At 33.5% G+C, this 19551-nt stretch overlaps 1 protein-coding gene across 4 annotated transcripts in view; it reads left to right on the top strand.

Moving 5' to 3' along the window:
• The window catches only part of LOC120340501 (arf-GAP with Rho-GAP domain, ANK repeat and PH domain-containing protein 1-like), a 49456-nt gene that overhangs the window by 10503 nt on the left and 19402 nt on the right, over positions 1 to 19551 (top strand). For all 4 annotated transcript variants that reach the window (XM_078119727.1, XM_078119726.1, XM_078119728.1 and 1 more), the window contains 5 exons: positions 10806 to 10849; positions 11313 to 11394; positions 11731 to 11913; positions 16672 to 16838; positions 19100 to 19177. In XM_078119727.1, coding sequence (XP_077975853.1) covers positions 10806 to 10849; positions 11313 to 11394; positions 11731 to 11913; positions 16672 to 16838; positions 19100 to 19177 — 554 coding nt within the window. The remainder of the gene's footprint in view (positions 1 to 10805; positions 10850 to 11312; positions 11395 to 11730; positions 11914 to 16671; positions 16839 to 19099; positions 19178 to 19551) is intronic.

Raw genomic sequence — 19551 nt, 5'->3', positions numbered from 1 at the left:
ATATTGAGTGATAGCTCGAATATGTGTGAGATTTTTAAAATAAAGCGAATATGTGAAAACATTCGAGTTTATATTATAATTAATAATATTGAAGTCTTGTTTTTACAAATAATCTAAATTTATTTAATTTGGAAAATGTATCGATTTGAGTATAAAAATAACAATATTTATCTTCACTTATTGCACTGTAAAATCGTACTACAGGTTTTACCACTACCAATACAAACATTCATGTCATTTCTCATTCAAATTATTATTACAAATCGTTTGATAACAGTGGCTTCATGTCTCCATTCCAAAACTATAATTGTTCGCATAGAAATTATTGGGCTAGTGCTTTAACCACAGGATCATTTAAAATACGATATTTGGGTTTTTCCGATTCCTTACGTGCTGACAACAGATTTTTTTTTTAATTCGGGATTTTCTCAACCTCGAATTTTCCGAACCGTGCTCATGTGTGCAAACTATACAATCATAAAAATAACTGCAAATAAGCTATGTTTTTTTAAAATTACAAGCATGCACGAAAATCCTTTCGTGATCTATAATATTTCACTCCTCTCACGATTCAGTCATATGCATATGTATTTGGAGACAACATTGACATTGATGCATAATAAATGATTCAATCTCATTTATCAATTTTCTCTTAGAATATTCGTAATGACAAGCTTGTAATTCTAATTTTGGCAAGACATAACACATGGTCCGCGGTAAAAATATACTACACCTTTCAACATATGCAATAGTGAAAAAATGAAAGGTCGCGTGACGTAAAACACCAGCATGGCTATTGATCATATTATATATATTCGAGCCATGTTTATTCCAACGATAAAGTTTCATTTTATTCAATCCACTATTCTATTTTCAGGTAAGAACAAATTTCGGCAAGCATGTATCATGCTTGGTATAACATGACGTAGTCGTGACGTAGATAATAATTAATAAAACTAGACATAAGACAGCTATGAAATGTGAATTTTGTGAAATATTGCATTGATTTACTTTTAAAATAGTCTGTGCCATATTCATACATCGTAGCAAGCTATAATAAATAAATTAAGTTTTTACTGGTGTTATTTGGTACAATTGTTTTCCAAAGTCGAATTGAAGTAGTCAGTGTGCTAGACAATTGCCAGGGGAATTATTTAACGGTTGTTTCACGCATTATAGTAACGGATAATGGAATAATTATGATATAAGAAGTAATGATATACCCTGAATGAGATTTAGTTGAACATTAATAGTTGGGAATACTTGGAGATGTTATTTTTAGAAAGATAAGCAAAGTAGTTTGGAAGTAAGATATCGTCAGCACGACTTGAAAATTTACTTTCCTGCTATATTTATATCAATATACTCTGTGTTAGTTGTTTAAAATATGATGGTATTTTGTAGTATTTTTTCAAATTACTTATCTCATAAGTATGAACCATTTTGCTATATTTTCGATGTAAAATGGTTTAACTTACAGTTGCATACGTAGATGGAATATCAGATAAATGTGCGCGATGAGACCAATGGTACATACCGTCTTCAGATGTACTTGACGTTGCCGTTCAGATTATAGATGCATGGATTAACGTTCAATGTTAATCTCGTTACGTATGGTGTAGTAAATTAAATGAGCAAGCTGAAACAAAGACTTGGGGATACTCCTGTAGTATGTGTAGTGTGTACCATGTGGTTGGGGTTAGGCCATAATTCTTTCTGCGTTAGTAAAGTGAATATACCCCCTGCTTATAGGTTTCAGTGCCTTTACACAACTTGATGTAAAATAGGCGAACAAAATTAGTCACCTCCCTATTGGTACACATACTTCTGGAGCGCCGACTCGGGTTTTCGGGCAATCTAAATTTAAAAAAATTTCACCGATACATGTAGAATCCTTCAAATATTGTTTGAATTATTTGTTATCCAGATGAAGCACGACGATTTTTATTGGCACGAAATAATTCAGTCTTCGATTTTTAACCAAGACAAGTAGTATTTGTATTCATGTCTGATCGATACTAAAATCAATAGTTTCTTTGATGCTATTCTTCCAATCAATTGTCACCATGTTTTAAAGAAAATTTGATTTTTCAATTTATACCAGCTCGTAATCTCTTTCAGTAATTACACGGGTCACCTTGGTCCATATCGGTGCCAAGAGTCCATAGTATGATATCAATACAAATCTACTGCAGTAAACGGGCAAATGCAGTCTGTCACGGTAGCCTACCGGGACCATATCGCACATTAGCAGCAGCTTTGACCCTACCCGAAAGCAGAACCGCCACAAGGAGTGCAATTGCGAAAAGTACAATCTTCAACCATTGAAAATTTAAAATCAATGATCCGGTAATTAATGAGTAATAAGAATAAATTTTTTTTTTTAAATGGGAGATAAATACTAACAAGGAAATTAACAACAAAATAACAAAACGATCAATAGGTCCACTTCGCGTCCAATAAGAGGATATATTTGGCACCTGTATTTTTTACAACATAGCTGAAGAGTAGGATTGGAAAATTTCTACTTGAATGATCTTCATTTATGATATTTTGCTACTATAGCAACAACATGTTTGGTTTCATGGTACTATACTGCTAATCAAGTACACGCTTTCACCGATAACATATGGATATGGTCTATTCTATTTCAACCTGATATTTTCAACTCTATCCTTCCTGATTAAACGAGAATACGATGGAAAAAGTAAATAAAAGTCAATTACCCACTCCAGTATATTTTATGAGGGATTTTTATTGAAGCAAATATTATCATATTTTCTCAAGAATATAACAATATTACTTCGTTTACCATATGCTGACCACAAAATAAATTTTGGAAATCACGTTTTGTTATTTGTAATATGGTACTTATAATAGAAGAGGTGATGCTCATGGTTATTTACTTTTTCTGCGCTATATTTTTGGGGAAATTTTTCGACAAATATAAAAGCACCTGATTTTGCCACCGTTGTCCATCTGTGTTTGCCAAGAAATTACTTGATTGTTTGTTACTCCGCGCTGGACTTCGATGTAGCTAGTTATTGATGACAGTGTATTACATGTAATGTGCTTCGAAATAATAAAAGAGTTTTATATGAGTGTTTCCGATTATGGGTGGGAAAACATAATCTAAGTTGATTTCAATTGTTCATATTTGCTTCTTTAAGTTTCGGAGGATTTTTGTGATCGAATTTTTACCATTTGTATTTTATTTAGCATAAGCTTAATAACCTTATATCTGCAAGAATGAGGTTTCCAAAAGTAATTTCAAAATATTTGCAATATGCGGTAGTTAGTTGCTTGCACTGTTGGCTGCCACAGCTGTCATTGCTGAAAACAACTGCTGTAAAAACCAGTTCGTTGAGACTCGATTCAAAATTTTCAGATTTCAATATTGTGTGTAACATAATTTTAAGGTGGACTCTGAATCGTTCTGAAACCGTTGGTGTTTCAATAGTACAATAGGAATAACCAACATTGCTATTGTTCTGGAATCTTAAGTCACTTTTATTATTATCCCATTTGTAATGCTAGCTACCTCCAAGTTTGGTTTACCTGTGAGGTTTCTGTACTGGTTTCAATCCTCGTGGAGCGGTTTCACTAAGAACGAAAATGATTGCCTACCTAATTTGCTCAATATTATATTTTTCGGTTTCTAAAGTGAGACAATGTTATTCAATTCAGAAATTGTTTATTGTGTGTTAATGCCATACAGATTGCTGAGAAACATTTGACCTGCGATAGTAAGATTATTTTCACGACTTTCCTAACCAGGTTTAACGTTACCAGATGTGTGAATTTTAAGTTTATTGAAACTTAAATCAACATAACTTTACTCATCAACATGTCTTTCATGTTACCAATTCCCTCATTCCACATTGGTTTAAATTTAGCTGGCAGCTGATGCTTAAATTTAAATTTAGTCTGCTGACATTGTTTGTTCAATAAAGTCAGCGACTAAGATATAGCGTTGCCAAATTTTCCAAATATAGCAATTTCATTCGGTACGTGTAGAGCCAAAATACACTGAACTTTCTGTGTAGACTATTGACGGACGCTTCATTCATTCGCGCATTGATTAGGTTTATTTTGTGATATTTTGTTTTGGTGTATTTGGATTGCGTTGTTTGAGGTTAACGCGTATGGCTGTGAATTTTTTGCGTGTTCATATTGAAAACGCTTTTTTTAACGAGTAGTTGTTTGGTCATTTGTATTATTAGACCTAAAGCGATGAGGTTTACTTTGCTGACGTGTTTTTTAAATATAGAATTTTCATTTTTGTGATATTTTCAGTAGTTTTACCCAGATTCAGTCACAGTATGTCTATATACCTACAAGCACAACAAGTTCGATTTACATGCATATTACTGAAATGCAGTGTCAGAAAGTCGACCTGTTTATGTAATGAAAACCTTCACTTGTCATGTTATCTTGTGCCTCATTATGTAGCGTTAGTTTTGGAAAAGTTGGAAAAGTATATTTTACTGGCGTTTATACAACAACAATATACCAAATAGTACCGATGAATACTTTCAAAGTCCAGGGGGGCTGCTGGCAATCAGGCCATTATATACACAGTTTAAAATTTGTAATTGAGTTATAGAATGTAAAATTTCTAATCAGTGACTTCCGTGAAATGACAGCACGCAAAAAACCGACTTTTAACATCCAAATACCCAGAATTGCACTAAAATGACGACGTGTGATGTAAGTGCATTATTACGTCATTTTCACCTCAATGGGGAACATACGTCATCACGATTGGACATTTAGGGGCACCTGGTAATTGCGCGCATTATAACGTCAATACAGGAAATATTTTATAACAGGCCAAGCAGGCTAGCTAATTATTAAAACAGATGGAGCGTATCAGCGTATCTTTATGGAGATTTTGCAATTGTGAGGTTGATACATGCTCAGTTAGTTTAGTGGGACTTCTTCTATGACAAGAAATGGTGTTAGAGACCTATTTTCGACCAAAAATTGTTTTCGTATACATGTACTCTTTGTCTTGGATCAGGTCACTTACTTAACGCTCTTTTGCCCAGCGAACACTCTACCGGTACTCATTTGGGAATCGTATTGCTGTCAGGCTGAAACCAGGTCATTTGGAACATATTCTAGAGATCACACAACTTTTGTGGGAACTGGCTTAGATTACTGAAACTTAGTAGGGCCACCCTGGGCCACCCTGTGCTGGTAAACAAAGCATAAAAATTGCCTACACTACCGCTGAAATGGGCAAACTACGATCCGCGGGCCAAATCTGGCTCGTTGGGTAATTCAATCTGGCCCGCCCGATGCAGCCACAACCACACTAAATCAGTAATCGGTAAAACTAAATTGTGATGTTTTAGCTAACTAATAGCTCAAAAAATTTGTTGAGATTGCGATTAAATTTAGTTTTGGCACGAGGCATATTGTTTTTCCGCTTGGGCAAAATTTTAGCCTTGTCCACTCCTGCTCTACCGGTACTCATTTAAATTCGCGTTTGTGTCAGACATGTACACTTAAACAAGGCATAAAAAACCCACCAAGCGTTTGATTATACACTATACTTGGCCACATTTAAACAACCACCATTTAGGTAAACATTCCATGCTAAATATGTCACATTTACGTGACCCTATCGCAAAATCTTAAATTAGCAAATGCTATTCATTAATCTACAGCGGTCATGACACGACATCGCAGACGACAAGATTGAAATAATGTTTGTGTTAATTAAACAGTCAACACACTACACAGATGTAGCTAATAGGAAGGAATTTGTATTCGTAATGGTGTTTATTTTTGTAGACAGATTCTAAATTTGTTTATTCCGATTGCAGGTCGGTGATAACATACTATAGGTTTCATGTCTAGAAGAGATGTTAAACTTTAACTTTAACAGTTAAATGGTTAGTATTGGGACTTGTTTAATATTTTAAATATGCACTCATTATGTACTAAATTGAATATTTGCGATGGATTAAATTTAAAAGATTTTAGAAAGGCTTACTGTCTTTGTTCTGATGAAAATACTTCCCGTTTCGGGTATAGCAAGCTCTTTCTCTATTTGGCTTTTGTCGTTTTTAGGTAATTAGTTGTGGCCATATTGTGCCCTAAGTTCCTATATCAAGTGTGGCTATGTTGGCTTGTTGTGCGGGATTTTATCATTAACAGTCCGTTTACTAGTGATTTTACTATGTTTAAAAGGAATGTATCCTGTGAAGTAAATTCATTTAAACTCAAAATTTTCGTTTATAAAATATATAGAACTCCAGTTCTAAGTCGCAGCCTTTGATAAATCGGTTATCCAATATCTGCATTCTCTGCCATGTCTATATCGAATGAGCCGCCTTGTATAATCTCATTAGAGAAGAAGTTTAGACATTTGTTCAGCTCAGCGAGCCCTAGTTGAGGTATTTCAATTTTCAACTCCAATCGGAGAAGTCTAGAACAATATGGACTGTCAGTACCACTGAGGCAAAAGACAGTACCACTATTTATATTGATGTTCCAAGGCGTTTCTGTTGCGTAAAAAACTGATAAAGGTATTATTGCCAAACTACTTTTTTCCTACACGAAGGTAAAAGCATAGGATGTTGACGCAATCAACAGTTGCAATTTGATCACGTGTTCGTCTAAATTCAAGATAAAATCCTATACTTTTTGATGTTTATAACCTTCCGTTAGCAATTAATGTGTATTGAATTTAATAGTAGTAATGATTCATTTTGTGTTCAATGTTGTGAATTTTTATCGATAGCAAGGATCAAATGGTATCTGGCACGAAACAAATGTATCTTTATATACATTCTAAAAGCAGGCTTTACACAGGGAAGCGTACACAAATGGAAATGTAGTTTCACGTAGATCAGGATACAGGTTAGTAAATACAAAGAGCAACTGCAGTAAGTCGCGGAAATGGCTGTAATTAGAAGTGAACTGCGAACAGGAATGTAAACAGAATGCATCGTGTTGTTAGTACCATGCAACTAGTTTCAGGGTTTAATAATTTTAATAACTCTACTGTAGTATTAAGTAATATACAATACGTGAAATATAAGCATATATGCTGGGAACGTTGTTGAATTGACTTAGAATTGACTTTCGAATACGCCAAATTCATTACGATATCGTAAATGTGAGAAAATACAAATAAACATATCATTCGTTTGCTATGTTGGTGTACTGTGGTTAATGTGCCGGGTCGGATTCAGACGATAAGTTGCCCTATAGGTTGAGGTCAAAGTGAGTTTCAAATTTAGGCAAATTCATTATTCAAGCGCATTTACTTTTAGGATTTTAATGGGAAATATTTGTGGCAAGAATAATCTGATTACAAACAGATAAATAAGTTTCAGATGTGAAAAATTAAACTGATTAAATTCTGGAACACGACTTTAAAATTAAAACACGAATTGGCTGTTGAGGCTTCCGTCTTCAGTCCGCATTGCTTATTGATAAATTCGGCCCTGTTGATAGAGCATAACCAATTTGAATAGTAAAATGCGGTTGAAGAGCAGAGCAGAATTTGTAGTGTCAAATTTAGTGATTTTCCAGCTTAGCTGAATCTATAGCTTAGTAAATAATAAGCGGCACGAACACAATAAAGTGAGGAAATGTCGTTTGTATTTTGTAGTCATATTTCCAAGTATTTTGCGATCGTATTTCTGCTTACTCTTTTTAAAGACTTTCCCATTATATAAGTTGACTTGAATTGGGTTTAAAGTGCTTGAAGGGAATTAAAATTACACTGGGCAAGTCAGAGTCTTTTAGTTTAGGAAGGCTAGAACTTAACAAGCCTACCAATCGGTAGTACAATTACCCGATATTTCGACTTCGACAAAATTATAATTGAAACATAAATATACCTAATTCCATCAACGGCGTTGCAGACAGACAGACTTATAATATGCCTTCGTGTATCAAAGGCATTAACGCCAAATAAAAGACATTCGTCCAAAAGAGCACCAATCATTCTCTCAATATATTTTTGACTTTGGTTAGGTAGAGAATAGTGATATTTTAGAGAAAAGTAGTAGTACTTAAACTAACAGCAAGCTGTTTCCTTTATCTTGTTTGGAATATTTTTAAAGTGGATTCATGTATTTGGAATATAATCTAATCTAACTGTCGGATATTTATTAAATGGGCGAAACATTGGAATTGTGTTGGAATTATCACATTGTATCAAACGTGTAGCGTGACGGCTCTTATGGTAAGCATTCATTTAAAGTAACGAACATTTGATAGAAATGTTTGTAATTCTTTACCTTGTCTTCTTGGAACGAAATTGTGACAATTTGTTGCACCAAAATAACCAGCATGGCTGTTCTCTATTTTTTTGGCATTTGATAACCTCTTTGGGCAAAACGTTCGAATGCTTCTCACTAAACTAATTGAATAAATCGAAATTTTCTCAATGTATAATGGCTTAGCGGTTAAAATGTTAGAGTAACTGTGTTGGCATCACAAGTTACACATCTTCGTTTCAAATCTCATGCCGATCACCTTACGAGGGTGTAATAAATTGGGTACGCAATTCCAAGACGGAAGGATTTTGCCCCTTCAAAAACCGTAGCTCTTCACATACCGTTAGATATCAGTGCTTGCTTGTACTGGTCTTGTTCGAAGCGAAATGTGTAAAAAGACTCATATAAAAAATAACGGTACTAAATTGCCAATTGCAGGCCATAAAAAATTGTTGTTTCCTGTTGCACTTAGATATCATTGACTGTTTGTACGGGGATCTGTTTGGAGCAAAATGTGTGAACAAACGTACAAAATAATGGTACCAACCTGCCAACAGCAGGCAATGCACGATAAAAAATCAAACATCAGGCCTAATTGTTTAGGTTTAGCTAGTAGTCGTGGTATTTTACATTTTGCTCTGAACAAGGCAACATAGAAGATGCTACAAGTACTTAGGAATCATCGTGTTTGTTGCAATCGAAAATTCCATGTCGGAATAACCTGCCCAGTTTGATCCGAATATGGTGCTTGGAGTTGATAAATGTGCTCATGCACAAATCGGACTTAATTATAGTAAGAAGTCCTAAAGACAATTGGACAGGATTGTAGTTGTACTTTTATGAAAAAATATCGTTTTATACACGCGTTTGCTAAAAGCATTCCTGCACGTAGTAATTTTGATGCAAGTTATTTAAATGAACACACTATGCTTAAAAATGCTATACTTTGTTTCTACCACTTGTTTATTCGTGTTTTGGCTTTTTAATTGCATGATACGATATGTAATAACACATTTGACATTTCAGGTCTTATTTGGTGTGAAAGGCATCCTGCAATACTAGTAATTTACGTGCTTTATAGCGAGTGCATGAAATACCACTTTGTTGTTGCGGTGGCCGCTGACGAACATTCGTTTTTATTTGTTCGTTATTACTCAAACAGTTATATTTTTTAATGAATTTTGAAATGATCATTTTTCTTGGAATATCGACAAACATGTTGAACATACTTATATTCTCGTTTAGACTATGTACAGAGGCATGGCACGGATTTGTTCGGGCATTATATTTGTTTCCGCTGCCTATGTGCTCTAAGGTTGGCGCATCGTCCCAACCGCTTTTTGAACTGTTTGCCATCAACACCTCGCAGGTTCGGGTCTCGTGGGGAATAACTTTACGCGAGAGAATTGATGGATTATTCTTTGTCGTAGGTTCAGGTAACCACTGGTCGATTACGGCCTCATCCACCATGAAGATATGTATCTGAAACAATTAATTGGCCAACAAATCCCATACTCGACATGGATAAAGCGCGCCCCCTTTCCCCCTCGAAAAAAATAATAAATATGAATTCCCCATCAAGTATAATTTGCCCAAATAAGTAAGCAAGCACTGTCTGAATAACTGTGTTCTGGCCATCCCAAGGTTGTGTACACATACGCTTAGTGCTACGTTTAAACATTTAAAGTCGCGTACCAGTTTGGGGTCCCACGTCCACTTCCGCATTCGGGTTTGCGTTTTGCGTGGTCTATATGCCGTATACTCATAAGATTCTGGTACTTTCTAAAATATTGCAACTGCTTATGTTTACATTCTTGTTCTTGTCTTTGTTAAGAGAATGCGCTATGCTTAATCGTGCATTAGTATATAATCAACAGAACTCAGATATTTTTATTACATTAGTTTGACGCACGTGGCTATTTCGAATAACTGTAAAGCTGGTTTAATCGTTAGCATTCAGCATTTTTTTGTTGTATAACTCAGGATATCGACAATAACCTCATGGATATACTTTAAAACGTCCATATGGTTTTAATATTTGCATTTTGAATGCCTATTGGAAAAAATTGATGCCGATGTAAAGGAATATTGTTGGAAATTATTCAGCTCTCTCGTAATTATTTAGCTGGTGGTTGCGGTATGCTAGATATTTTTTTTAGGATGATAATATGATGATTTAACATGATATTCCTGTAAATTTTGGGCCATTATCGACAATAAACAAATTCCTGCTTGTGAACGCGTGATCCAAGTATGGATTTTGTTATTTTACTACGTACAAGGAAATGGATTTCTAATTTCATTTTTCTGACGTTTCTGAAGAGTCTTCATGTACCAGGGGTGGCCAACCTGCTTTCGACCGCGATCGACTAAAATCTTCAAAATAGCTCGCGGTGGACTGATCGGTAGTGAGGTCATGCACAAAAACGAAATATTATGCTCTATCGGGCTTGCCCAGACTCGAATAGTGTATATGTATACAGTATCACTTTTTGCGCATGTACAGCACTGTATTCGACGTCATGTGTATGACGTTCTCATAGTTTTATTATTGTGTTTCAGACGAAAAAGAGAACAAAGTCCGGATGGTTATGGAAACATGGAGGGTGAGTACGTTATACCTTAAAAGTATTAATTATAATGTTACTATATATTTTATTCTTAACATGAATATGTATGTAAACAACTTATATATTAGGGTGACCAAAAAAACGGAACTATAAATTTGTGAATAACTTCTACAGATTTTTTTATGTTTCAACTTCTGTTTGAGCATGGTTGTACCCAAAAATTTCAGGAATCCAGGACGTTTTGCACAAAAGTTATGTACTTTCTAGAAATTGTTCTAAATCACCTCTCAGGCATAGGAGACAGACTTGTATCCGCTGTGCAAAACAGAAGTTCAACAAAGAAGAAGTGCACAAACGGAAGTATAACCGGAAGTATTGGGAAATTTATGGGTTCCGTTTTTTGTGGTCACCCTATATATGCTTATGGAAGCAAGGTGCTTAGGCTCAATTTTATGAGTTTTATATATTTTAAACCTAAATGAACAATATTTTTATATAGTCACGAAGGAAGAGCTCCATTGCGAAAAAGATGGGCCATGTTTGATGGAGACGAACTTGCATATTATGAAAGCGAAACTAAGGTATATTCTAGTTTTTAGCCACTGATACAGTTTCCCCGAAAGTTGTTTGTAATGTGAAACAAAATTGCTGAGATATAGCGCCTGATACAGTTTTAAGAAGTGCACGCTTCTCCCCTTCGCTTGTTATATGACAGGCTACAAATAACTAGTAAGACATACAAAGTTACTGAGGCTCAATGGGCTTATTGATTAAAAAAAATGAAACCTGTTTATAACATCGTTCTTTTTCGGAGTTTGCCTGAATGCTCTGGATTTTGCGAACTTTGCTTCCTGAATGCCGGTGAAATAATATAACAATTCAGACAAAACATGAATATTTATTATAAAAATCTACAGACTGATTTCAGCAAAGGAATACTGCCTATTGAAGTAATGATGCGACTGCAAGTTCCACCGAACAGCCAAACTATATTCCATCTTCAAATGAAAGGAGGTAGAACGTTCATTTTCCAAGCAGAAAACAGCGACGAAAGAACCATGTGGACTTCTACTTTGATGGCTGCAATGCTAACATTTCAGGTAAAAAAATCCTGTTCAAAAATTAGGTACCTATGTCATGCAAGAGTCTTGCTAAACGTATGAATAGATGTAATTTTATTACGTTTCCTCAGACGAGCATATTTCAACTGTGAATGCATGGGATAAGAACAGGTAGTTACCGTAGTTTCGCGTAACTTCAACGGATAGTTTAAGGAGCAACAGCGTGATTTACATTTGGGTGCAGATACTTTCAGATCCACTGAAAAATATTTTCTATTTAGCTAAAACAATAAATTATTCTGTACTCGTTAATTGTGAATTTCGTTTAAAATATTACTATTCTTCTCCAGATTATCATTTTAGATGATTAATCTATTTACACGACATGTTAAATAACTAGATATTATAATAATATATCACATGAAGTACATCGCTTTCTGGAATTAGCTAAATCCAGAAATATAAACGGAAAACCGAGTTTCCTAAACTGTTATTCAAATAATATAGGACAGTTGGAATAGAGATAAATGGTTTCAAATTGCCATTGGGCTTGCCATATAGAAACTATAACGCTATCTCATAAATTTAGGATAATATGTAGTAAAATTTACTTTTCGTGTGACATATTCTATATCATTCAGTTTTCCTTTATATGATTCCATGTTTCTGATTCGTTCATAGTTGATCGGGCAATGTGTCAATAATTATATAATCGTCTCAACCTTTTGTATCTTTTTCTTAATTCATAAACAAACTATACGGCTTCTTCTATTTCAACGTCTGACAAGATTCGAGTTATTTGTTTTGCTAATTGCTTAATTAACCCCTTTGTTATGTCAATTTGACGTCCATTGTTTGTTTGTCCCGATCGTTAAAGACTTGTGGATTAAATCCCAGAGACAATTGTACTACCGTTGTTTACCTTCGCGCCGTCTCTCCAAAAGGCTTAATTACACATAATACCTCTGAACTCTGTGCCACTCGTGATCGGTAGATATTCTTCAATATTATCTATCAATTCATGCTTAATTGACGATACTCTCGGCTGGGAAAATTTTTTTCGCTGCGTTTAGCAAGTTGTAATTTGTGAATTTTTGTGTCATCCGGTCCTACCGGAGAGAAAATAGTTGTGTGTATAATAAGCACTATAACAGGAAGGCTAATTGTTACTAAGATGCGTTTTTTTTTTCTTGAATCAAGTACTGAATTTTTGTTTGGCGTTATAATGATTATTGCAGCCAAGACGTGTCAAGACTAACACGTTCGTATATTTTTTGAATAAGATTTGAGATGACTACTGGTATTGGTAATATATGTCAGAAAAGCAGAGTTAGTAATTGATATGATCAAGTATTTTACAGGAATCAAATATTTTAGAAGACAATAATATAAGGATATTTTCTATGAAGAATTTATCCAAACTGTATCCAAACTTTCAATTCAATATGATTTTAAATTTATTAATTGGAGTACCTAATTTTAAGAAAAATTATGATTTACTGAAAATTTTATGGAATAAAATTTGGTAATTTTTTAGAACAATAAATTCCTTGAAATACTCTCAAACCTTAATTAAACTAAATCCCTGTTTGTACCATAAGTTAAACGATACCTCGGGGCCATCAACACTATCCAATATGATTATGCATTGACGGTCAAGGCAGTAACTTTCAAGTATTAGGCACTAATATATAAGTGCCTCAAAGTTCAAGGCAGGCTCATTGATCAGAACCACCGTCTTTACCAGCTGAGTTGAGTTCAGTATATACATTGCTCGCAGTTAAGCAATGGAGAACTATGTTATTAATCATTTTGTAATTTAAAATTTCATATTCATATTTATCAAGTATTTTTTTTTTATGTATTATCATGTTATAGTACCTGTAAAGGCCTTCTTAATAAGTTTTGTAGTTAGTGTATACGATACAGTATAGAGTTTGCGGTGAAATTCGACAAGTCAAAGATATGCCTGGACAAAATTCTGCGTTGCTAACGCATGCATTATTCAACAAAGATATCTCGACAGTGGAATTAATGAAGGTAGTATGCACATCTGATTCTGCAATGTCTTATTCGCATAACAATAACGTTCATCTGCTAGTAAAGTAGAATAGTTCACTGTATTAAAAGAGATTTAACTTAACGCCTCTGTTCTTCTGGAAGAAGTAGTTTTCATTAGTGATATATATACCGTACCTATGATTTTCAATTTGCCAACTATGCGTTTTTTTATTCTTTATGTACTATTATTTTAAAAATAGGCACATTCGCCATATACATCGGTGTACTTTTGATAATATTTTTACAACTTCAATTATGTTTCAACTATTTCTGATTTACCTGGTATTTATCTGGTATTTCATTTACCTGGTATGCAGCAAGGATGTCTATTGGCAGCCATACTTTTTATTATCAATTTTAAGAAAATTGCGCATTGTCTTTTAGGCCAAAGATAATGCTCTATAAAATAAAATTCAAATTATGTTCCAGTGATATTGTGTTAGAATAATATAAGATAAGTAATAATGATTAAAAAAGCTTTTACAAAATGCGTCGAGGCAATTTCCGGTTTATGATCTCAATGACCTTAGTGATAACCATGTCCATTCCAATTTGAATGCAATGATACAATTCAGTATTCTTTTAGCGACAGTCCGGTTTATAGCCACCAAACTGAGCCTTCATAATTTTAATTATGATATTCAGAACACATGTCAACTTCAATTTATATAATCAAGCAATGTCCATTCCAATTTATCGGACAGTATGTTAATAATTCGACTCATGATAGTCATAAATAAATCGAACTTGAGTGGAATCGATTGATTTATTTATGGCGTTTTCTTCACTGCTGGTATACTCAGTAGTATCGTTGAATGTGTTTCGTTGCTGTAGTGTTTCGTGCTGAATTTTTGATTGATTTTTAGTTTTACGAAGCTTATAATTATTGGAATTCGTGTATGCTATGGACTTGGGCTTGTATAGTTAAGTTAAGGACATTTTCTGAGGTTTAGATTTCGCGCAGGGTGTTCATGAAGTCCTGTATTAAATTAGGTAAATTTATGTGCTTTTTGTAATTAATGATAGGCATATAAAGATGTATTAAATAAAGTAAAAAAGACTCAAATAACCGCAGATTTAAATAAAATAAAAAGTTAATATACCGGTATATAGAGAGAACTGTCTTCATATTAACTGGGCTTTTTTAACACCCCATTTCAATAGCCTTCATCATAACAGTCGTATTCGATGTTTTATTTGACTTCTGAGTGAATCCTTGAGGTTTTAAAGCAGGGAATATACCATTTATATTTAATCGAATATAAAAAAAAATTTGTGTAAAGTTTTGCTCAAATTTAGAGTGTATTTCTAAGAAATTAACTTGAAAAACTTAGGATATACTGCATTAATAGTCGGTTTTGTTTTTGACATAGATTTGGCAGTTTTATCTCGTTAGGATTTGTGATTATTTTCTAGCATTTCAAAAAGATAGAGCTTGCCAGTAGTCAGATTTACAGTGAAATGCTGATTAGTTTTTTCCATTTATTATCATTTACGTTTGACGACAATGTACAATGTGCTCATTAAAACAGAATAATTTAAACATTCATATAAAATTCGTCGCCCTAATTGGTTTTTTATCGTCATCCATGAAATATTGTAATTTTTAAATACCTTTATCATACTTTACAATCATGATGCATGTCATTCATCTATTTTGTCGTTTTACGATAGTGTCATTGAATCAAATTTGGAAATGAATAAAATTCAAAGGTAGAAACATCAAAATATACAAACCAATCGTATCTTTTCTCAAATATTTATTTTGTAGAACAAAAAATGCGGTGATTTATATTACGTAATGTTATTTCATTCATGTAGCTAAATGTAGATTAATATATTTACATATGCACGCTTACAAATGATTAACAAAACTGTATGATTTAAATTAACAAAGGCTTGGCATGCATATATGAAGACTGCGTTGGCTTAATTACGAGATTGCTCAATTAATTAGGGCCGTATTGTGAGATAGAGACAGTAGGATCTGAGCAAATGTATATAACACATATTCTGACTATTGAGTGAGTGATGTTGAAACATATTCCACTGACTTAATTACGTTTAAATTAGGTAATTTAGGTTTAATTAGATGAGTTTAAGTAAGATAATATGGGTTTTCGGTAATTAAAGAACGTGCAGGAAGTCGAAAACTCACTTGGAAATGGAAATTTTTGCCTTGACCTTACTCTGTTACATTGGCTTATAACTAAGACTGTGACACTATTAAGATTACTATTATGTCTAATTCCGACTCCGAAACGTTAACTACGCCATCTCAGGTAATTTTATGAGATATAATGTTGTCTCTTTCTCAAAACATCCTAAATAGTCGTCAAGTTACACGAATTCTCATCATTAATGAATACTGAATGAAGTGAATAAAAAAAATTTCGTTTGGCAGTTTTGAGTTATTTTTTTTTGTTTGATATCTCATATATACCACATAAGTAGATGCGTATTGCCTGTTTATATTAATCAGTTTAGTGTACAGCCCAATAAAAATATGTATGCTTTGACAAAATTTAAACATTGCTTTTTTAGTCAACCAGTTTAACTTTTTTTTTTAAATTAATGATTTGCCTTTCTTATATCAAATAAGAACCAAATTTTAAGACCATATTCGGGAATAAAATATCGATGTGTTCCCCATGTATGAATACTGTGCTCTATTTGTATTGACATGTACCCTCAAAGTTCTTCAAGTTCATATTTTCACATTTTTTCAACTAACAGAAAGCAGGACACCAGTTGAAGCCGGGTGGAAATATGTATATGCCTTACAAAGAAGGAGCTTTGAAAATGGAAGGACTGAGACAAAAGATCTACATGGCTATCAAAGGAGAACAAGCTGTTTATTATAAAAGCAAGAATGAATTTATATTTGCACAACCTATCGCAAGGTAAGAAATCTTTCCCATCAATACCATTAGATAGACATAGTTCGTGTATGTAAACAGTTTAACATTGTTTTATATACGATAGCAAACTATGTTTGTATGTATGGCTTTTACAATGTAAAACAATATTTCAAACCTAGTTTTGTTCAAAAATTCATTTGAAGGAAGAATTCCATGCTATATTTCTCAGGATAGTGACTCATTACTTTCACTCGATGCAAAATTTCGTATTTTGATATTATTTTGCTTAATTGCGAATAAAGACGGTATCGTTATTGATCTGTCTGGTTGCAATGACCTCGAGTTCAATAAAGTTGTGCAATTTTGTTGTCTTTCGTGAATGTTTTTTCGTATACGTGGCATAGAAACTGTCTTTGAAGTGACTAATTTCCACTTATGTTAAGTATGCCGGATAATTACAGTAAAGTAATAATTAAGTTGGAAATAGGCTGTATTAAGATGAAGTTTGTTTTCATGCAAGAATGCTTTTATGAAACCTAACATTTTGAGTGTTTTGGGCTTGGCTAACGTTCAACTTCGCTAATATAAACAACAAACCCAATGTAGGACTGTGAGGATCCAAATTCATGAAAATATATTGTTTTAAATAGTCTGTTATTGTGGAATTGTGTCTTCAAAATGATTTTGAGTATTCTGAATCGATCGGATTGCTAAAATATTTTTTCTTTATAATACGTTCTAAACCAACTTTTCTGTATATCCATTTATAAAACGCATTTCTCTTGATGTTCAGCAAATTCCCCTCAGTATACTATATAGGGTGTATCTTAAATTTTGTATCGAATGGTCGCTTATCATTTATATAATATTATGATGATTCATATAATTAGTATTATTTTTTAAAATCAATCACAAATTAAACTCACGAATAAGTTTTTAAGCTATATATAAGTTATGACCAGAAAATCTTTTTATTTTGGAAATTCACTTGCTATAAACATTTGACATATTACCATAACGTCCTTGATATCAGTCACGGTAGAACCTGAGCGGTCTCTGTGCAGTATCTCGTCAGTAAATATTTCCTAAACAAACGTTTACTTGTCAAGTAAACGTGAAATACGCAATTAGTTCCATGGGTTTCATCTTGTGTTTGTTTAATTAAAAGTAACGGAACATTAGATTTCTTTCATACGAATTGTGACACCAACATGGACTTTTACTAATTTTATTTAGAATTGCCAATGGACTTATGGTATTTCTGATGTCCAAAGCTCAAGGTTTATACATTTGGGTTGAAATGCCGTAGTTGGTTAATTGTTGTCAATTTGGGATCACCATCTAATGGGGTGCCATCCCGTTATTGACTCATCATTCTCTTCGGCTAGATTAGGTCATTACCCACCTTTCTCTAACATAAACAGAGAAGGATGGGAAAATAACCCCAATGTATCCTTCTAACCTACATAAGATGAACTAAATCAAAAAGAGCTCAGAAAGTTAGCGGTGACGAAAAAATAGTATAGCACTATAGCTCCCTCTCTCCCTCTCTCTCTTATTGTTCTATTATTATTCTACTGATTGTAATTTAAGATTGTGTGTAGTATACAGATAGGTGCATGCATAACTAGATTTCGAGGAAACGAATACGTATGTCCACATTCTTTTAGTCTAGCTAAGAATATTCCAATGCTTTATTAATTGACGATCAACGTTATTTTTCATATTCGTAATCAAAACAAATAAATTGACTTAAGTCAATAGTAAGTAATAAAGTAGTCACAAAAATTTGTCATGAGTTTTGTACAGAATGCAATGTTTTAAAAATATGTGTGGAAATGAATAAAGAAAAGTTTGAAATTCTGTGTGATGGTCGTTAAAATCAACATTCTAACTCTGATAACCTAACGTCACCTAATAAATTGACTAAGGAATCGACACCGGAATGATTCCAGTCCTCCCAAACAAATTAGGAGGCCCTTACTAGGCAAAAGACGCGAATAAGAGTTCTAAAAATTACAGCAGCATTTTATGTACAAATTTTTCAAACAGTTGTAAATAGTTTCACCATATATAAGGGTATATCAATTGGATGGTCACTCGACAAAAACCAAATTAAAGCTTTGGATTTGATTCAGTATATCATAATATAGAGAGAATCAATCCTACAGCATATACTATGCTCTTTCGTATTTATTTACATCTTCCAAAGTTTAATTTTGTAGCTTCGATATTACATATACAATTTAAACAATGCCCTTTATTTTTCAAATTTATCAATGAATACAACTTTCCATTGACAGATTACAGATGAAACTGGCAACAGTCAAGGACATCGGAAATCGAAAATTTTCGATCGTGTTTCCATATCGCACTTTCACGTAAGACACCTAGACAGTACTTTAACAAGTTTAATTAGTTTTCTGAAACTCGATATAACTCTGGTCACACGATAATCGACGATGAGTTTATGACGTCATATTGAGTTTTCTAATTACGTAAATTATAATCACGAATCGACTATCAAAGTCTGTACTCAATTTCAATGTTCTACATATATGGTTATGACGCAATCAATAAGTACAAATTTAAACTTTTTAGTGATTTTACCTCGAAAGCGATGACGGTATTTTCTCAAAAAGCAGTTTTGGCTGTTCGTTTCCGTTTAAAATTTTTGGATTGTACGAGTATATATTTAGATATACGTATATAGTACCTTATAAGTGGTGAACATTTTGGTATTTTTGGTGGGTTG

The sequence above is a fragment of the Styela clava genome, chromosome 14, assembly GCF_964204865.1.
Source record: "Styela clava chromosome 14, kaStyClav1.hap1.2, whole genome shotgun sequence".
Lineage (NCBI taxonomy): Eukaryota > Metazoa > Chordata > Ascidiacea > Stolidobranchia > Styelidae > Styela > Styela clava.
Note: the sequence above shows the minus strand (reverse complement) of the source record. Positions and strands in the feature narration are given on the sequence as shown.